The sequence below is a fragment of the Gambusia affinis genome, linkage group LG17 (assembly GCF_019740435.1).
Source record: "Gambusia affinis linkage group LG17, SWU_Gaff_1.0, whole genome shotgun sequence".
Classification (NCBI taxonomy): Eukaryota; Metazoa; Chordata; class Actinopteri; order Cyprinodontiformes; family Poeciliidae; genus Gambusia; species Gambusia affinis.
This window is the reverse complement of record NC_057884.1, coordinates 20,321,525-20,343,444: the sequence shown is the minus strand read 5'-3', so window position 1 is coordinate 20,343,444 and position 21,920 is coordinate 20,321,525. Positions and strand designations below refer to the sequence as shown.

Below are 21,920 nucleotides of genomic sequence, written 5' to 3'. Positions count from 1 at the left end.
GTTGTAATATAAAGGAATTTAAAAAATGTAGATATTGCTATCTAAAACAATTTTTCCTAATTGCTAATATATCAGCTATTTCAAAGATGTTTCTTTTCAAATAATAATAATAATACAAAAGAATCATAGTTACCTATAAATTGATTTCCAGCTGTTTTGAAATAATATTTCAATTTTTTTGTGTTGAGCTGACTTCCCTACGCTATTGGGTTATTAGATGTTTACTAGACAGCAGTAAAATGTTTTAAATTTATTTTAAGCTTGCTATGTTTTCTGAAAACTACACTCTCGTCTAGCTGTTTCCTTTAACTACAATATAGCTATTATATGATAAATCGACTTCCCATTCTTTTTCTTTTTTTTTCTAACTCGTTACGTAATCTGACTCCGGACCCACCCCTGTTGTGTCAAAGAGAGTCTGTTACGTCATCCTCCCCCCCTCCCCCCGTCTCCGAGGAGGAGCTGTGATTGGCTGGTGTCTGCAGCTGCCTGTAGGCCAGCTAAGCCTACGAAAACAAACGGCGCTTCGAGTTAGCGTCTCAGTTTTTTGGTTCTGTTGCCCAGGGCTGACGACGCCTCGGCTCGGTTATATTAAAGCTCGTCTGAATGTGTATATAAAGGAACAGGTGTAGCTCTTAATGCAACCCTCCCTCCTCACTAGGAACCACAATGTCCGACGCGGCTAACGTTAGTACTACAGAGAACTACGGAGACTCGGGGCTTAACGGTAAGCTAACTGCTACCAACCTTTTGCCCTAAAGCACCCTTAAGGCTATTTTTACACTCTGCTACCGTCTCTAAATACTCTGATTTATAAATAAAAGTCGTTTATAGATCGGCGTGTGTCAACAACAGTGGTTTAATTTTCACATTTATCTATTTATTTTTTTGCAAGCGAAGCCTCAGCGAAAGGGGGAGGGCCTAGGACGTAATGTTCCGTTTATTGACAGTCTATGGAATGACAGTTAGAGCTGGTTAGAGTGACAGTGACGTGGACCAATCAGCGCTTCCCTGGAGGCGGGCTGAACTCTTGTCAACAAGCCTAGATGGAAGATGTCCAACGTGGTGAAACTGACGCGAATATTTGATAGTTAACCCTTAATAACAGCGGTGTATGAGGTAAATAACAAATTAATATGTATGTAAGATACAACTATGACATAAACTATGAGGTGTTCATTAAATATTACACTGCTGCACTGACTCAGGCCCAGCTAACAGGGGTTGGAAAATGTTTTACAACGCTATTTAGGGGGGAGCTGTGACTTGGTCTGCTATTTATGGTCATGACAACAAGGGGACTAAAGTTTTAGATATGAGAAAGGTGGGGGAGTAGCATGGTTCACGCTAGTTAAAGGTGGATGAAGTAAAACATGTTTTAAATTGTAGCTAGATGTTTTAGTTTTAATGTTTTATGTTTTTACTTTCATTCTCTAAATAAAACCCAGTGCAATCAATCCCTTCTGAAGCTAACTAATTAGTAAACACAGCCCATCTGTATGCATTGTAACCCTGAACGGACCCTCTCCACTGTAAAGCATGGTGGTGGCAGTGTCATGCTGCAGGGGTCCTTTCACTTGGAGAAAACGTTTTCAGTAATACTCAACAATAAACTAAGACGTAGATCAGTTAAACAAATAAAGTAATCAGATTTCTTTATAGGATCATAGGTCCAAAAATTAAAATAGTTTTTGCTAAATTAAATTAAAGGCATCCAGTTTGCTTATTATTTTGGGGTTAATTAAAGAAAAGTTAAAAATATTTAATCAATTCTCATCAGTAAAAACAGTATATAAATCAGTCTTAATTTTGAAACAAAATTCTGTTTCTAACCAAGTTTTAAAACATTAATTAAAGGCAGATTTTGGTGCACCAAAAGTGTAAACCTGCCGCAATAAGTAATTAACCAATTAATTGCATGATAAATTAAAATATGCTCGTTAATTTCCATTCTGATTATTAATATTTTTATGAAGGTGAGTTGTTTTTTTATTGTATTTATGGGTTCAGTTGTGTTTGTTTTTTATTTATAGTTTTTGGTTGTTTATTTTGGATATTTAAAATATTGAGTGTTCTGGTAGTTTTACGCCATTATCAATATATTACTTGAACATGGTCACAAAATTGTTTATCACAATAATTACTGGGACAATTTATAAAAAGTGAACTTTTTATTGCGACAGGCCTACGAAGATGTACTTTAGAGTACAAATAAACGAGTAGATGTTGTACTATTAACATAAAAATAGAAAAGAAAACCAAAAATGTTGGAAAAGATGATCACTTTCTGTTTCATTTAACGTTTGTTTAAATAGATCTCAATTTAAAAGTCATACTTTTATCCTAATTTATTTAATTTATACCTGAATTGTAGTTTAGGGGGCCACACAAAATCAGCCAAAGGGCCGTTTGCGGCCCTTTGGCTGATTTTTATCCTTTTTGAAAACTGATTTTCACCTTCTAATCTGATTGAGCTTTTTGCCTAAATTTTGAAGTAAAAATCATAAATTATTTCAGGCACACAAAACCTCAACCTGCACTGCAAAAACACAAAATGTCTTAGTACATTTGAATTAAGACAAAGACAACTTATTAGTAACCTTTAAACAAGAAATATGAGTTTGTTTTAAGTAAATAATTTCTTAATATTGATGAAAACGTTCTGGTTTCACTGGCAGATTATTTTATTTATAACAAGACGTTTTTTCCATGTTATAGGTGAATTAATCTGCCAATAGAAGTTGTACTTTTTAATCAATATATAGAAATTATTGCTGAAAAGTTTCTTGTAAGTTAGTTTTTGTCTTATTTCAAGATGTTTTCAGTAGAAACTAGACCAAAAATACTTGGTAGGATTTTGTGTTTTTGCAGTGGGCTATCTCCTAACTCTTGGATTAATTAGATTATTTGGTGACTCTTGTGTTCATGTTCAGATTATTCTTCATACTGCCGTCCGTGTTGCTCTGTTTTGGTATGAAACATGCTCCTTTGCTCCCGTCTGCCCCTCTGGTCCAGCAGAGAGGTCACATCACCATCCAGCAGCTGATATTGTCCGTCTGGCCAGAATGTTCTGAGCGATGGGCGCCATGGCAACGCGGCTTTAGCCCACCGGGCCAGCACAATGGCCCACGGTCCGCTGCGTAATCCGCAGGTTGAGCCCGGCTGCTGACCAGAGGAGCAGCTTCTCAGTTTCTGGCGTGTTTTCCTGTTTACGAGTTTCTGCTCTTCCTCATTGTTTTGTTACTCTGAAGCGTTTGCAACAAGCCGCCCCTCCTCATCCTCCTCTTCGTCCTGCTACTCTTCTTCCTTCTCCTCTATATTTGTGGCGCTGCCTTCTGAGCTGCAGCTCCATGCCGGAGCTCACGTACGAGCCGGTGGGAGCGTTTTATTCCCCAGCCAACGTCTGCTTACACAGGCGAGCGTTTACTGCCAGCTGCAATAAATAGAAGCCACCCGTCTGGTGGTTTATTTCTCATCCTCACTCTGGCCTCAAATAAGTGGAAAACTTTCCTACACTGACTTAATGAAAGCAACTTTACTGTCATAAAATGTAAGAACATAAGCCCAGGTTTTGTAAGTTTATAATTAGCGCCAATTTTTTTTTTTTTGGGTAATTTCAGACATAAAAGTGGTTTGTTGAATCAAATTTAGTGACTCAAATTTTATCAGAAACACGACAGTCTTTGAGTTTAAACTCAGAAATAACTTTAAGAAGTTGTTGAGACTTAGACCTGTCACAATAAACCAGATAATCACATGATGAATTAAAGCAAACTCAATCATTTCCTTTTGTAGAATTAATTGTTTTTCTCTTTTTCTACCAGAAACTGGATGATAATAGATTTCAGTTCTACAGTTTTGGTCTCAACTATTCGTTTGTGTTTGTTTACAGTGACTTCCTTATTGTTGTTTTGTTTATATATTTTGACTATTTAATATGTTTCCCAGTTCCAGTGTTGAATGTTTATTAAAATTTAAAGTTTATTGATATTTGAGATTGTGTTCTTGCATTAAGTGACTTGAAATTATCTCACAACAACAATATTATAATTTTATTGCAATAACGTGTGGGACAGTTTATCCTCCAGTAAAATTAGTTATGGTGAGTTTGACTTTTAAATCATTATTTTCAAACTCTGTTACAGGTTTTCTCTTTTTAAAATCTTAATTCTGTGAAAATTAAAACTGAATTTCACTGAAAGTTGATCTAAAATTACAAAAGGCCTGGCACAATAAGCAATAAATCAATAAATTAAGATAATTTCAATAAAGTCTATTTTATTTTTTATTGTCCCTTTTTCTGTGAAAAACTGGATGATAGAAATCTTCAGTTGAAGCTCTTATTTTGAAGGATATATTTGTTTACAGTCTTCATAAATCATTTAATGTGCCGTTTTGTTTATTTTGGAAATTAAAATGTCTTCCAGTTTTAGTGTTAAATGTTGATTAAAAATGAAAGTTATTGATATTTGAGAATTTGTTCTTATATTATATCACTTAAAAATTGTCTCAAAATAACAAAATCAAAATCAATCAAACTTTATTTGTATAGCACATTTCAGCAGCAAGGCATTTCAAAGTACTTTACATCAAATCAAACACAAAAAACACAATGCAACATAGAATCAACAATAAAAACACAACATAGTCAGCAATAAATTTGCAATTGATTACATTTCAAATACAACTCTAAACAAGTGGGTTTTTAGTTGAGATTTTAAGGAAGTCAGTGTTTCAGCTGTTTTACAGTTTTCTGGAAGTTTGTTCCAGATTTTTGGTGCATAGATGCTGAATGCCGCTTCTCCTCGTTTGGTTCTGGTTCTGGGGATGCAGAGCAGAACCAGAACCAGAAGACCTGAGAGTTCTGGAAGGTTGATACAACAGCAGCAGATCTTTAATGTATTGTGGTGCTAAACCATTCAGTGATTTATAAACTAACAACAGTATTTTAAAGTCTATTGTTTGAGCTACAGGGAGCCAGTGGAGGGACTTTAAAACTGGTGTTATGTGCTCTATCTTCCTGGTTTTAGTGAGAACACCAGCAGCAGCATTCTGGATCAGCTGCAGCTGTTTGATTGATTTGTTGGACAGACCTGTGAAGACGCCGTTACAATAATCAATACGACTGAAGATAAACGCAACAACATTATCATTTATTGCGATAACTTCTGAAACAATTTACCATCCAGCAAAATTAGAGGTTATTGAAGGCCTACATAACTTTAAATGAAAACAAATTAGTTTTTGAGTCATTTTTCATAATTATAACCATGTTAATTATATTTCTTCTTCTCTGGTAATTTCTGATTATTTATCCGTCCGGAAAGCATAAAGGAGTAAATTACCCGCCCGGTTTCTCCTCGCAGGGTCCTGGGTGGAGTTGGAGATGAACAGAACCCAGCAGGCCCAGTCGTCCTCGCCGGCCGGGCCGGCGCCGGGCCTGCTGCCCCTTCCTCAGGTGGAGGAAGAGGAGGCCGTGGTGGGGGGGCTGGAGCACGTCCCGTCGTCCTCCTCCATCCACAACGGAGACATGGAGAAGATCCTGCTGGACGCCCAGCACGAGTCGAGCCGCAGCAACTCGTCCTGCGACAGGTAGGCCCAGGAAAACAGACCCTGGAATAACCTGGAGGTGTTTTCAAGGTTTGGAAAGTGCTTGATTATTCAAACTGCATAGGTTTGTAATAATAATGATACGTCAAATTTTTCTTTTCTTTTACATTTGAAAGCAGATATTTCTAATAATAAAAAGAGATTTCTTTCTCAATGTCTGAAGTTAAATTAGACAAAACATTTCTTGTTTTAGGTTAGTAAGAAATCCCAAAATTATTTCTGTTTACTAAATTCTATAAAACACGTTTGTCAAACTCAAGGCCCGGGGGCCAAATGTGGCCCGCCATAACTTTTTATGTGGCCCTCTGGATTCTAACCTTCTGTGCTAAAATATTGTTTTGTTAATCAAGTTGAATCAGTTTTTGCCTGAATATGTCGATGTGGAAAGAAGTTCGATGTGATTTAACTTTAAGAAGTTCTTACTGAAGACAGAAATGGATATTTATTCATATTTTAGACATTTTTTATGGTTTTATCAACACATTAGGAAAAGCCCTTTGAGAACAAGAGTTTGACTTATTTATTAACAATAATATTTATTATTCTTTATGTTTTAATTATTTTAGCTTTTATTTAAGTAGTTAAGTTGATTAAATATAAATTCTCATTTTTAACAACATTCAGAAAACATTAAAACTGAATAAAACACTAACATAAACAAAAGAAACAGACTAAAGGAACTGTAATAGTCAATAATTTTAAAAGTAGGAATTTTTATCACGAATAACTTATTGAAATAAATGTTGGCTTATATTTTACACGTTAAATAAAATTATTAAAATTGTTTAATTAGTGTTTTGTCGAGGTATTTTAGAGAGAAATTTCAAAACATAAACATTATTTATATTTTATTTTATCTTGCTCCTGCTGTAGCAAGGATAAACAGTCCATAAACAATGTTGATGTTTGTTTTTAATGAAAACTAAAATGTTCTGACGTATTTTCCCTCGTTGACAACAAAACATTTTCTCTCAGTTAAATAAAAACAATGAGGTCATAAAGTCCAGGGTCAGAAAAAGGTCAGCAGTTTATTTATGGAAGATAAAGCCAGAGTGATGTTGACGACGACGTGTCATTGTTTAATCGAACGTGTTGAAAACATGCGACCCTTCACCCTGTGGACACATCATGTGCATCTGGTGTGATAAACTGGATCTTATCAGCTGCTGGACTTTCAGCCACCAGTGAGTCGACATCTTAGGATGTTTTCAAGCCAGGAACGCTGAGTCAGCAACCCGAATCCTCACACAACAGGAGACCCAGCAGCTTTCTGACTAATAACATCATCATGAAGCGTTTTTTAGTTCACTTAATCCTCTAATTCTTCCACTTCAGCTTGTCCTGTAGAAAGGTGAAGGTGTGGAGGGAGCCTGTACTGGCAACAAATGGCAACAAATGTGGATCTGTATGAATCCACATTACACAAAGACGGAGCTTTTCGAATCGACTTAGGTTGCCATGGTAACAACATTGAACGTATTTAAACCCACCTAGATTTCCATGGCAACACACCAATCTATTTGAGCCCACTTAAATTGCCATGGTAACCAAGACTGATCTGTTTATACCTACTTAGATTACCATGGTAGCAAAGATGAGTCTATCTGAGCTCACTTAAATCACCATGGTAACAAAACTGGATGTATTTAAACCCACCAAGATCACCATGGCAACACAACAATCTGTTTGAGCCCTCCTAAATCACCAAAGATGAGTTTTATTGAGTCCACTTGGATTGCCGTGGCAACGAAGCTGGGCCTGTTTGAAGCCATGCAAGTCACCATAGCAACAAAACTAGATCTATTTATCCCTCTTAGATTACCATGGTAACGAAGCTAAATATGCTTCCCCACGCAGAAAAATGTGACCGACCCAACATTTAGGTTTTTTTAACAGATTTTAAATTTTAAAAGCTCTGAATTGAAAGAGCTAAAACATAAACATATAAATAATGTTTATGTTTTAGATTGAGTTTTAGTTACCACATTCAGTAACAATTTACTAGAAAACAACTTACATTTTTTTAAACTTAATTTTTAAGTCTAATAAGAGTTTTAAATAATGCTAAATAAAATAAAAACTATTCTGGATAATGATACACTGCAATAAATATTACAGAGTAATTTGGGTTTAGTTTCTAGTGTAAATATTGTAGCGCACTTTAAATAATTAAAAAATAACTTACAAGTAACTTTTCAGAAAGACATAAGAGCTTACTTAATGTAAATAATTCCCTAATTTTGATTAAATAGTACTTGTTCCACTGGCAGATTATTTAATTTGTACCAAAATATTTTTGTCATTTTATAAGTGTAATAATCTGCCAGTGGAACTTTTTAATAAATGTTAAGAAATAATTTTCTTAAAACAAGCTTCTATATCTTGCTGAAAACTTTTGTCTTATTTCAGATTTACTGAGATATTTGCACTAGAAACTTGAATTACATTGTAATATTTTGTGTTTTTGCAGTGTATCATTATCCAGAATAGTTTTATGAGTTTTATGAGTCTGAGCTAAATGTTTCTGAAGGGCAGATTTGTTTTCACGCTGTAAAAACTAATCAGTGAAACTGCGGTATTGTCTTTATTAAACTGTCAGTCAGGTTTTCTCTGGTTTCTGCTGTTTGCTGCTCTTCAGCCCGCCGCGGCCCCACTCCCCCCAGGACGAGGGACAGATCATCTTCGACGTGGACACGACCGGCAGAAGAGACAGCCAGGTCAGGCGCTTCCGCTCGTCCCGTTTCCACGGAAACGCCGGTCCTTCAGCCATCTTGTTCCCCGTGATGTTGCGGTGTTTTTGATAACGCGCCTTTCCTGCTCCCTTCAGTCTGAGGAGGACGTCCTGGACAAGGAGAGGGACATGGACATCCTGATGAAGGACGCAGACTGGGTCGCCGATTGGTCCAGTCGGCCGGAAAACATTCCCCCCAAGTAAGGTCTCCATAGCAACAGGCGTCCGGGTCCATGTTTGTGCACAGGAAATGGTCAGTCTGTATACAGAGGAGACTGTGATATAAAATATTTAACAGTCATTTAGCTTTATTATTTTACGTTTTTTAAGTTTACAATGGTTTTAAACTTAAACACATAAATACAGCAAAGTTTTCCTCTATAAACTTTGTTGTATATAAGACCTAATTTTCTGTTTTTTAGTAACGACTCACTAGATGTTTGTGACACGACTATAAATAAAAGCAAAAACTAAAAAAAAAGACTTTGAAGAGAAAAATTCTGTGTTTAAAAAAAGTACAACAGGCCACATTTGTGTCATTGTTGAATTTCACAAAAGGGGCCACAAAAATCAATCCAAGGGCCACAAATGGCCCCCGAGCCGCAGTTTGGACACCCCTGTCTTAAAGCAAGTTAGCATGTGAACAGAATCACCTTCATGGATCGTTTTGATTTAAAACAGAGTAACTGGAATTTATATTAATAATTAGCTATAATTACTGCTAAAAACTAAAACAAACATCAAGAACCATTAAATGTTTTCCTTCCAACTACTGATTTAAAGAAACATTAACCTTTTTTTTCCCTCACTGTCTGAAGTGAAATCAGTCCAAATATCTGGTTTTAATGAATTGAGAATCACCAAAATCATTTTTGTTTACCAGATGGATGGAAAAATAAGAGTTAATGTTAAGGTGTGTGCATGCGTGGGTGTGTGTGTGTGTGTGTGTGTGTGTGTGCATGCGTGTGTGTGTGTATGTGTGTGCGTGCGCGGTCTTTTCTGTTCCAGGGAGTTTCATTTCCGTCACCCTCGTCGCTCGGTGATGCTCAGCATGAGGAAGACCGGCGCCATGAAGAAGGGCGGCATCTTCTCTGGCGAGTTTCTGAAAGTCTTCATCCCCTCGTTGCTGCTATCGCACATCCTCGCTCTGGGCCTGGGGTACGAATTAACTGACCAACACATTATTATCCCATCAGTTATTGTGACAATTAATCGATTAATCGGGTAGAAAAAAATGTAACTTTCTGTAGATTTTCAGCCATTTTAGTGAGACGTTTAACTTTTTCTGCTTCAGTTATCTTTATTTATGATTTTTTTAAATTTACTGATTAGTAATTGGACAACAAAAGTCGCTTTTTATTTAATTTTTTTTACAGAATTTGAAGCTAAAATGTTTTTGGTAAAACATTTAAAAACAAATTTCTTCATTTTATCTTTGCATATTTTTGCACCATTTTGTCTTAACTACTCCCCTGATTGTGATGTTCTATCATGCAACTGCTTTTTATTTAGGTTTATATACTCCAGGTAGCGATTAATCAATTGCTAAATTAATAGACGATTAATCATTTCAGCCACATTTCGCGTCATTTTCAAGTTCAATATTGTATTTTTTCTATCAATTTAGCATATTTGTCACAATATATAAATGCTAACTATCGTTTCCCTATATAGAACTTCTCATTATTCCATGTTTTGTTTCCTTAAAACCTCAAACTTCACTGTTTTATTTGGATCTTATGGGGACGTCTGGCTTTTAGCAGGGCAGCAGGATTACATAATGCAAACTTTATTGAAGGAATCCATTATATATTTATTATTTCATTTATTTTCAGATGTTTTACACAAACCGTGTTGCTGTTTTATTCATTTTTTTGCTGATCCTGTGATTAAACCTGAACCAGTGCAGTTTCCCAGTTCGACCAGCAGGGGGAGCGGTGCTGCTGCAGCAGTCGGAGTAAAGCCGAGGTTTTACGTTGTAAAACGATTAGTTTTTTTATTTGCTTACGTTATGATCCCTGCGTTCATGTGGAACTGATTTTTATCAATCATTGGCTCCTTTCATGAAAATGTTTGAAATAATTTTTTTGTTCTAGCCCCATCATGACTTTTTATATTTAATTAGGAAAAAATAGTAGAAAATAATGATTACAATACAAAGTATTGTATTTATATTTTAGGCTCATTCTTATTCTGTGGAGATTTTTACATTTATTCTGTAAATTCAACACACGTGACAGAAAAACGCGATTTCTTTCTAAGTGCGGCTGAAGTGGCAGCCAAATGGATCTGGTTCTGTTGGCCCCAGTCTGACGGTTCCTCTGCTCCTCCCGTCAGTGTTTACATCGGGAAGAGGCTGACCACGCCGCCGGCCAGCTCCTTCTGAACCCAAACTGAAGAAAAGTGCCTGAAGAGAAGTTGCCACGAGCCGTTTCTGGAGGATTTGTGCTGTTGTGAGAAGATTGCCCGTCTCTCATCCCTCTTCCTCTCCTGCCTGCCTCCTCTTCCTCCTGCTTCTTTTTAACCCCTCCTCTCCCTCCTCCTGTTTCCCTCTAACCGTCTGCAGCTTTCTGAGGTCGTATTTTCCCCTCTAGAAGTTTCTTAGCGGATTGTTGCAGCGTTGAAAACAGAGACTGGCCAGAGATTGTGCCACCTGCGTGAAGTAGCCCAGCTCTCGATCACGACCAAAGTCAGACCGAAACGACGTCTGGAAATGTGATTGCGCCTTTTTTTTTCTTTTTCTGAAAGTGGCCATTTTTGTTTCTTCTTCTTCTGCTAATTGTGTCTACTTTATTTATTTTGCAAACAGTGGTTGTCTACAGAGACAGCAGCCAACTCAAACCTTTATTCTGGCCAGTTTTGAGAGAAAAACGCACTCTGACACTAACTGGGAACCAGTTTGGGTTGCACACACTGGAAAAAAACTAAATATTACCAAGTAGTTTTGTTGTAGTTTATAGTGGGAATATTTCGGTACGCTTAAAATAAGACAAAACAAACTTACAAATAACTTTTTATCAAGATATTGGAGCTTGTTTTGAGTCAATAATTCCTTAATATTGGTGAAAAATATAGTATTTTATTCTGCCAAGAAACTCAGAAATTTTTAGATTTATCTCAGAAATGTTGTAGAAAACACAAGGACATTTCTCATCTTCAAAACTCGAAAATTTGCTGGGAAAAAATCTCCGAAATTTTGAGATTAATCTAAAAAATTTTCTAGAAAAAAATGGTTTAAATTTCTGAGCTTGAAAAGTTAAGAATGTGCAAGAAATCTCCCAAAATCTTTTAGATTAATCTCAGAAATTTTCTTGAGAAAATGTAGAAATTTCTGAGCTCCAAAAGTGGAAAATTTGCTAAGAAATTTGTTTTTTAGATTTTTTTGAGATTTGTGTCAGAAATTTTCTAGAAAAAAACTTGCCAATTTCTGAGTTTGAGAAATTTTACATTTTTGACTTTTGAATCTCAAAAATTTCAGAAAATTTAAGAGATTCGTCTCAAAATTCCTGAGAATTTTCATACTTTTCAAGCTCAAGACTTTTTTGTTTTTTATTCTACAAAATTTCTGTGATTAATCTAAAAATTTCTGAGTTTTTTGGTGAAAATTTACTCCTTTCAGTCGTAGGAATAATCTGCCAGTGGAACTAACAATTTTTCGTCAATATTTAGGAATTATAGACATAAAACAATCTCCTAATTTTTGCTGAAAAGTTCCTTTTTAGTTAGTTTCATCTTATTTCAAGCGTATTAAGATATTTGCACTAGAAACCAGACAAAAACCCTCGGTAACATTTCGTGTTTTTGCAGGGCAGAACTCTTCAGGTTCAGTCTTACTCGTTTTAACCGACTTTTTCCTGAATGTTTTTCAAGAAGAAAATATTTCACAAAGAAATGTAACGTTTCTATTAGGAGTTTATAGTTTCAGAGATGCTTTTGTTTAAGGAAAGCAGCGCTCCTGCACTCCAGCGAAAACAGTGAAGCCCTCCGTAGATCTGCAGGTGATAGAATGTGGCTGTGCAAACGTAGAAAAGCACTAACAGACAGCACTCGCGTGACGGCCTCAAAGTCCTGGAATGAGAAAATGATGACAAAAATGGATGATTATGATTTACAGCTCATAAAAAAACAAAATTCAGGTTTTAGAAATTAGGAAATTAAATCTGAGCAGTGAAAATGCTCCGACTTTGGACTTGTTGATGAATTATCATTAAAAAATATTAGATTTTCTACATTTTATCCCTAAATTAAGTATGAATGTATAAAAAACTAAAGGACTTTTTACTTTAATTTCTAATTAAATTGTATCTTTTACCTTTTACTTACATAATCATAACTTCAATATTTGTCGGATTGATAAATGAATCAATTTTACTTTTATTTTGCCTCCTTAACTTCTTAAACCAGATGAAGCATGGAAGATAAATAAATTAAATAATCAGATCATAAAATAACAGATTTCTTTCTCCTAAAATGTCATTAAAAATCTGAAATTTCAAAATAGAAATTTACTTTCTTTTTCTCTCTTCTGACAGTTCTCTCCAAGGTTTTTCCTTCCATTGAACTTTCCATCAATGTTTGTTTTTGAAGAGAATTGATTCTATTTCTCTTTTTAAAATGATTTATTGGTCTTATTCTAAATATCTGAGGAGCTGAATTTTATGTTTCCATTGGCTGTAAGTCATAATCATCATAATAATTTAATTTATTGATGAGTTTAACCAGCACCATAAGCACATACTTTTATTTCAGGAGGAAATAAATGGAAATTGTGATTTTTACTCCTTTTTTTTGCACTTGTTGGACAGAAACAAATCAAGAACGTTCCCCGTTCTCTCATCAAAACAATCTCAATTGATGATTCCACAAACACATGACAAAAACAGCTAAGCATGCTTCTGCACTAAAAACCCTTTTACTTCCTGTTTTGTTTTTTTAACTTCCTGTTTTGTTTTTGTTTGCTGCCCCCTTGTGCTGGTGCTTGTATTTGTTCCTGCTACAGTTAAACCTTACATTTTGTATTCTTTTCTGTTTTTGTGTTTTGAACCGTTTTCGTTTCCTGCTGTCGAAGAAGAGATTGTGAACGCACACACTGGGAATCAAGCTTGACGTGAAAATGTTTCAAAAGCGGGAAAATAAAACTCCTTCCTGAAGGAGAAGGAAAGTGTGGAGAGAGATTATCCTCCGTAAGACTGCGCCGGTCTGAGAGAAGTTCTTGTAATGATGCATTTGCTTTAATTTTTTCCTGCTACATTGAAAACATTGATAAACATTTTGTCAATAAACATGACTTGAGTGGAAATGGCGGCTTGGTTTTGGTTTTTTGTTGAAGATATTGGACGATTTCTGGTCCAATTGGTAAAATTACAAAACTATTTTTTAAATAGTTTTTTTTAGCTTTTTTTACCTGATTTCTGTTAATTATGGTGATGTCACACTGTGTGAGAGACGTAAGTCACTGTAAAACAGAGTTTTGGTGTTCTAAAACACAATTATGACCATCATGGCGTATTTAGCATCAGCGGTTAGCGCAGCTAGCATAACAAAATTAGCAGGTGAGAATGAGAATCCATCCCAAAAAGGTGCCAATACTTCAAAATCCAGCATAATGCATAACAGAAACAGTTTAAAAGCTTTAAAGGACAAAAATAAACAACTTTGAGGTGATAAATTTATCCTTTCTGTTAATCGAAGTCTTGCTTTCTCTCGCTCTACAGCAGCCTGAATGAATTCCATGCCTGAACAATTTGTAAAAAATATAATTTTTGAAAGAGGTGGACCCTGTTTTTCTATTTAGTGTTCGACTGATGGATAATTTTGGATTTATTTTCAACCACATAACTGCACAGTTTGACATTTTTTAATAAATTCACTTAATGGAAAAATTCATTTAAAAAAAAGCTCTTGTTTTTTGTTAAAAATTTTTCCACTATTATGAAGTAGGGTGTTTTTTGGCTGTATCAAAATTGGTTTATTTTGCAAAACTGAAATGAAAACATTTTTTTTTACACAAACAAACTTATTCACATCCGATTTTAAATGTTTCTTATTTTAAAAAATACCGCAATTCCAAAATTGTTTTTTCTACATTAGCAAAGTGATGACAAAGTTTTGCACACATTTCTAATGAAATCTACAAAATCTTAATTCATGAGGACTATGTCTCTTTATACAGTATTTTATGCTAGCCTAATAATGGAAAGTTTAGTAGAAGGAAAACTTGTTGAATTTTGCATCTTAATTAGCTGTAAGCCATAAACATCAAAATTGACTAAAGGTTTGAAAATATGACTACTTATTAGTTCCACTATATAAACTGAATTACTGAAATAATATATAATGTTGTAATTAATTAATATTCATCTGTTTGTTTACATCTTTTGAGAAAACGGTGGATGCTGTCAACGTGAGCGTATATCTGGGTGTGTAGCAGCTTGGAGCCAGAACTGGATAGCGTTACACGAATGGAAATTTGAAACCATACACAGAAATCAACCTTTAATTTACAGAGAGCAGTGCACTCTGGTGGGAGATAATCTGCACTGCTCTCTGTTGTCATATCCTGTCAGTTACACTGAAATGATCACAATTAGTCTCACTTAAACCTGTCAAGATGTACACAAAAATAAAAATAATAGAGATGTAAAACCCTATTGTGTAAAATAAATATTTACAAATTATTTGTATTTAATTACATGTTGCAGGGTTATACAGCGTGATTATTCTTGACATTTAAAAATGAACGCTCCTTCTTCCTCCTTCCTTATATGGAATGTCAGGACACGTGTTATCGGCCAATCAGAAGCTTAAACACCGGCGGCTCCGCCCACTGCAGCTGATGGCGTTGCTATGGGTTACAGGGTGGCGGCCAGCTCCGTCTCTATGGTGAGACTTCATGTAGACAGCTTTCACTAACATATGAATACACGGAAAAAGAGAGTGGGGTGAAAATAAGGGATTACTTACAGATTTAAGATGATTTCTGGCATTAACCTGTTCTTTCTCCTCCATATCAGAGGAACCTTTTGCAAAGTTAGCTTTGTTTGGCTGCTGTTGACATCAAAAATAGCAACAAGTTGCCGCGATGCTAACATTAGCTTCCAGTAGCAGTTAGTTGTGCTCTGTTTTCTAACCTCATCTAGTAGTACTGCCGTTGTAATGCTAGCTAACGTCATTTAGCCTCTAGCTGTCACAAAGCAATAAGGTAAGTTTGTAACATTGCAGCTAGCTCTCTTAGCTCCTTTCACCCACGTACCGTATCTTCAGCCATTTTGGATGATAATGCTGTTGGCAGGATGGCTGTCCAGTAGCAGTCAGTCTGAAGAAGCTTCTGACTGAAGACTGTTGCTGTATTCTGACGTGCTAGCAGCTCAGTTTCTGGGATAACAAAAAGATGCTAATCCACCTCATTTGGTTTTGCTGATTCTTTTTAAATCTCGATCTGGTAGGAAGACTTAGAGTTTAAACTTTCTCCTTCTCTCTCTGATCCATCCATGAAATCTTTATTTCAACTCCTGTGGGTTTTAGAGCCATCGCGCAGGTATTATTTTACCTTTGTTGCCATGGTTGCGTAACATAGCAACTCTCTAAAAACCAGAGTAATTTTAAATATCCAAAGTCAAACAAAAATGTGATGGAACAAAAGTCTAGAAAAAGCACAAATCAGAGCTACACAAAAAGGAATAAAATATTCTGACTTCTTGTTTTTTGTTTTTTAGAATTTTGATTCTAATCTCAGAATTCCCTTTTTCTCAGATTTCAGATTTTAAGCTCTCTTTTTTTATTTTAGAATTCTGACTTTAATTTCAGATTTTATTCTTTAGAATTTATGTTTTTCTCAGATTTCAGACTTTAAACTCAGATTTCTTACAATTCTGAATTTAATCTCAGGATTTTCAGATTAAAGTCAGAAGTCTGACTTTTTTCTTACAATTCTGAGCTTAATCTCAGAATGTTTTAATTCTCAGAATTCAGACTTTAATCTCAGAATTCTGATTTAAATTTTAAGATTAAAGTCAGAATCCTGACTTCTTTTCTCAGAATCATTTTTCTTATAACTGTGACTCTAATTATGACTTTAATCTAAAAATTCTTAACATTTTCCTCAAAATGTTGACTTTCAATCTCTGAATATTAACATTTTTCTTTCAGCGTCCCTAAACCTTTCCAGTTTCTACTCCATCATTGCTACTAAATTACAGCTTCAGGTTTTTTGTATCTTCTGCTCCTCATCTCCTCCTCATTTAATCTAGAATTAAAACTAGGCAATTTGTGAAAAATGTGCATAATCTCTGTTCATACTTCAGAACCGATCCAAAGTAATCCGTCCATGTTTACACTCCCAGTAAGTGGATCATGTCCTGTTTTGCTGATGTCAGTTTGTCCTACATCTGTTATGGATGCCAAAGTCGTGCCCTGAATCTCCACACAGATCACACTCTCTCTCTCTTTTTTGGGCCTGCTGCCAACTTTCCCCGAACTATTTAATCTGTCTCTGCTACAAAAACACATGCATTCAGGATTTACCCCCGATGTTCAGACGTGTGTTTCCCTGCGGTAACGACCACCCCCACTTTATCCCCCGGGAGACTTAATGGTCGCAGTAAAGAACCATTAGCTGCCCACCGCGTTGTTATGGAAACTGGGCCGGCATGGACTCGCTGCTAACTCGTTCTCATGGCCTCAGCTAGGGAGAGCTTTTGTCTGCTCAGACATTGACATGTGTTAGAGTGCGCCGGTATTGATCGTCATGCAGCACTAATGTATTTACCACTCGCGGAAACACTCCACTTATGATGCTAAGCTAAAGATGAATCACAGGCGCCAAAATGATTCACGGCAGAGCAGCCTTGGTAATTATTTATCAAGGCTACCTGAATAAGGCTTTCTTTTTTTGTGTTTATTTTGTGAATAAATTTACTTTGTCTGATTAAAATTAGTCTAAAATGTAGCAGAAGAAATCTGCGAAGAGGCAAATACTTTTTACAGCCATGGCGCTTAAAGACAGCACTACTATTAACAAGGCAACTAGTTAATACTTGAAGTTAAAGTTAACATTACAGCACAGCTAGCTAATGTCAGATGTTAGCCAAAACTGGTAGTTAAAGTTAGCTTTACAGGATATTTAGCTAATATTCACAATTAAAGTTAGCACTGCAGCACAATTGGGCAACATTTGATACAAACCACATGTGAAAGATAAAATTAGCACTACTGGACAGCTAGCTAGTAGCAGAAGTTAGCAAAACTGGAATTCAAAGTTAATAATACAGGAGAATTATCATTATTTAAACTTAAAGTTTGTTTTGTAGCACAGATAGCTAATATTTAAACTTAGCTCTGCAGCACAGATATCTGACATCAGAAGTAAGTACTATAAAACAGATAACTAATATTTGAAGTTAAAGTTAGCATTTCAGAAACTAGCTAATATCAAAAGTTAGCCACAACTGGATTTTAAAGTTAGTACTACAGAAAAACTAGCTAATATTTGAATCTATAGTTTGTTTTGTCGCACAGATAACTAATATTTTTGTAGTTTTTTTGGCACAGATGTGTAAAATCAGATGTTAGCACTGTAAGAATATTTGAAGTTAAAGTTTGCATTACAGCACAGCTAGCTAATATGGGAAGTTAACCATATCTGGAAAGTAAAGTTAGCTCTCTATATAAGATAGCTATTTAATATTTGAAGTTAAGGTTAGCATCCAAGCAAAGCTAACTGCTGTTGGAAGCTAAATCCTCCAGCATAGCTAGCAGGTCAAGGAAGGTATCACAGATTTGCTGCTTCTTACACAATTTCAGTCCATTTTTGATGGTGTTGGACAGAGTTTCTACTCTACAAAGCTTCCTCACATCTAAAGTTCATCTTTATTCAGAAAATTGCTCGATGGCTTCTGCTGTGTTGTTGATGGGATTAGTGGAAGTGGCCAAACTTGTGGTTGTGAAGGTGCGGGTGTGGTGCTGCAGGGACAGCGCCCTCCATTCCCGGACTGGGTGTGACTTTCAGGAACTCTCCAAGGTCCTGATCGGTTCCAATTCAGGTTCTGATCGGTCCAATCAGCTCGTTTGGGAGAAATCGGATCTGAACCGGCTACAGGTAATTCCTCATCGGTGTGAACAGAGAGAGCCAAACTCCTCCCTGGTCGGTTTATCTGACAAAACCGCGCTGTGGTCTCCCCACCTTACGATGCGGGTTTGTTTAGACGGATGAGTAAGCAGTTCGGGATTGTTGCAGAGATCGCTTCAGCAGCTCCATTTTTAATCTAATCTCCATTATTTCTGCCGCTGTGGGAGTGATTACTGCCCCGGCGCTGTTTTCCTTTTGTCACAGTGAGACCACCTGCGCTCCGGAACCGGCTGAAGGCGGCGGCTGTCCAGCTGGAGAAAGACAGGACCGAAGGAGAAGAAGAAAGAGAAAAGGAGTGGCTCTGATTGTCTGTGCAGGCAGGAAAAAATAATCAAAAAGGATGTCAACCGCTGGGGAAGTGCCACCTTTTTTCCACAGCGTGGGTTCCGACAGCCCCAACAGGCCCAGGCAGAAATTTTGCGGCGTGTTCTGCCCGGTGGAGGGCTCCTCCGAGGCGAAGACGCTGGACTTTGACGCGCTGTCGGCGTGCAGAGGACGGAGCGCCGCCGGCGGCAGAGTCATCGACCGGCAGAGCGACATCTCCCAGCCCAGGAAGGTGGAGATCCGGGAGAGCACCGGCAAGGAGGCGCTCCAGAACCTGGATGACAGGCGGGTAATTTCCCTCCGTTTCAATCCCACATGGTACCAAAGATATGACCCGCTTTTTCTGCACTCAGATCTTTCATTCAACAATTGGTTGTTTAAATCTAAATTGAATAAGTTGAATCCTGCATGAGCAGTTAACTTGGCTGGACTGCATTTCCCAGAAGGCATTGCGCTGAAATGAGGCGTTGATGCCGAAGGGCTGAAGGGAGTGGCTCTGCCTTTTTCACCCTGATGGTTATGGAGTGAAAAAGTCTTTAAATGAAGATTCATTTACACAATTTATGTATGAATTAATGAGTAGATGATGCGCTTTTATAAACACACAGGCCTGTCACAATAAACATTTTCTGGGTGATAAATTGCTGCAGAAATTATTGCAAGAAACAATAAGATTTTTTTTTTTATCAATTATCAATAAACATTAAATTCTAATTTATCGCTGGATTTATTTTGCAGCTCTATGTTTTTTTTTTTAAGATTGACCATTTCTGGGGGGGGGTTTCTTGCAAATTTTTCACTTTTCTAACTCAGTTTTTATGTTTTTTGAGAAGTTTTTTAGATTAATTTTCAAGTTTTATAATGTTTTTTGGCTCAGAAATGTCCTTGTTTTTTTCATAGAAAATTTCTGAGATAAATATATATAAAAAAAAATTCTTGCAAATGTTTTGACTTTCTAAATTTTTTTTTTAAAGAAAATCTTTTGCGTTATTGTTAAAATTTCCCTTGTAATTTTGTTTTTAATATCTTCTACCTCAGAAAATTCCTTATTTCTTTCATGTTGATGTTTTGATTTTTTTCAAAAATATAATAACTAAAAAATAAGTGTAAATTGTATTTACGATAGACTTGGAGTATTTATAATCTAACCAGTAAATAAATATTTGTGTGATATATTTTTAAATAAAAATAGATTATTGATCAAATCTGGAAAATATTTGAATGTTTCAATAATTTATTAAATACATAGTTAATCAAATATGAAAACAAATCAATAAAATCTGTAATTTTCCTTTTTTTCCTTGGTTTTGGTAACTTTGATTAAAATGTCAACATATTTTCTCTTGTTTATGTTTAAAGCTGCGGCTCCTTTAAGAGCTTCCTGCTGCTAAGAGCTTTGGGTCGGGTTGAATCCCTGCATCATGTTACATATTAAGGAGCCAAGTCTTTTCCACCATTACATATAAGAAACTCACCCATTATGACTTTACTTTCCCTTTTACTGTAGCAATATTAGTGTAGAATTTACAGCTTTTAAAAGTTATATAACCTTATATAGGTGCATTTAATGGCTCTGATGCTAAAAACACCATCAGGTTTTAGCGGCGGAGCGTCTTGTTCTGGTTCTGGTGGGAAAAAACGTTTGAGCATTTGTAGTTAGGATAAAAACAAGACGATGTTCAGGGCCTCTGCAGATAGAAAAGAAAAATAAACAAATTTACACCCATAAACTCTGAAATATTTAGGAAAATATCAGAACTCCCACCTGCAGGTGGCAGTGTTCTCTTCTCTGCTGCTTCACATGTTCTGAGCTCCAAATATTATCAATGTGTGGGAAAGAAACTTTAATCTCAGAAATTTTCATCATTTTTCAGTTCAAAAAGCTGAAAACTTGCTAGAATTAAAAAAAAATTTTTAGATTAATCTCAGAAATTTTGAAGAAAAATGTTTGATTTATGACGAATTTCTGCATTTCAAGAGTCAAAAATTCTTGACTTTTGAAACTGATAATACAATATTCAAAGAAGACTTTAAATATTGTATTATCAGTATCAATAAGATGTTCAGACTGGTGCAGCAGATGATTAAGGCCAAAGAAAGACCTGGAAGCAAAAAGATGGCAAATCCTCTTCTGTTTAACTAAATAGGTTACATGTGTCAAACTCAAGGCTCAGGGGCCAAATCCGGCCCGATGCAGCGTTTAATGCGGCCCTCTACACTCCAGAGAAATGCATAAATGAAACATTTAAATGCTTAAATATTATTTTATCAAATCAAAGCACAGAAATTTATGCAGAATCAACAGATCCCTGCATTTTTTACACAAATGTTATTGTGGGTTTAATGCAAATTTTCCTCAAAAGTGGTAAAAAAACAAACATCAGGTTTAAGTGATGCTAACTCCCACCTGCAGGTGGCGGTGTTCTCTTATCTGCTGCTTCACATTTACTGTCATATAGATGGAAACGTGGACATTTCTGAATTTTCTTTAATTTTTCTAGAAAATGCATGAGATTAATCTGAAAACAAAGTCTGAGTTATTTTCCTACAAAATTTTCAACTTTTTCTGGCCAATCTCAGAGATTAATAAAAAAAAAAAATTATTTATCTTCTCAAACATTTTCAACTTTTGGAGCTCAGGAATTTCCAAGATTTTTCTATTAATTTTTTTTAGATTAATTAAAAAAATTCAGGTGTTTTCTCACAATTTTACTTTTACTTTTGGAGCTAAAAGTAAAAAATGTTTTACTTCCACATAAAATATTTTACGTGGAAAAAAATGTTTCCATGTTTTTGGTAGAAAATTTGTGAGATTAATCTAAAAAATTAAAATGTTTTGGGGTTTTTTCTAGAAATTTTCGGAGATTAATCTATAAAGCTTAAAAGAGTTATTTTCAGACACATTTTTGACTATGGGTTCTCCACGTTTTTGTAGAAAAGTTCTGAGATTAATATTTCTTTCTCCAAATTTTTTTCACTTTTGGACCTCAGAAATAGTTTTTTCTAGAAAATCTCTGAAATAAATTAATTTTTTCCCCTTTTTGCTAAAAAGAGAGGGATGGTCTTGATTTTTGATCTTAATTTTCAGCTTTTCAAAGTCAGAAACTTCTACTTTCTTCAAACTTTTTT

General features: G+C 35.7%; 2 protein-coding genes across 3 annotated transcripts in view; both read left to right on the top strand.

The window, feature by feature from the left end:
- The first annotated feature begins 447 nt into the window (after positions 1 to 447).
- On the top strand, positions 448 to 13,640 carry bnip3lb (BCL2 interacting protein 3 like b). 2 transcript variants are annotated; one of them, XR_006368588.1, is made up of 7 exons: positions 448 to 727; positions 5,367 to 5,592; positions 8,249 to 8,327; positions 8,438 to 8,541; positions 9,350 to 9,499; positions 10,679 to 10,794; positions 13,410 to 13,640. XR_006368588.1 is itself a non-coding variant. In XM_044096003.1 (6 exons), the coding sequence occupies exons 1-6, from the start codon at positions 670 to 672 to the stop codon at positions 10,725 to 10,727; spliced, it is 666 nt and encodes a 221-aa protein (XP_043951938.1). In that variant the 5' UTR covers positions 470 to 669; the 3' UTR covers positions 10,728 to 13,640. The 2 variants fall into 2 exon arrangements, 1 of the variants encoding a protein (XP_043951938.1); XM_044096003.1 differs by having other exon boundaries at positions 470 to 727; positions 10,679 to 13,640.
- Positions 13,641 to 18,537: 4,897 nt separating this feature from the next.
- Positions 18,538 to 21,920, top strand: part of dpysl2b (dihydropyrimidinase like 2b) — a 30,534-nt gene continuing 27,151 nt past the window's right edge. Inside the window, exon 1 of the mRNA XM_044096000.1 lies at positions 18,538 to 19,080. Within this exon, the coding sequence (XP_043951935.1) occupies positions 18,808 to 19,080 (273 nt within the window). The 5' untranslated portion in view covers positions 18,538 to 18,807. The remainder of the gene's footprint in view (positions 19,081 to 21,920) is intronic.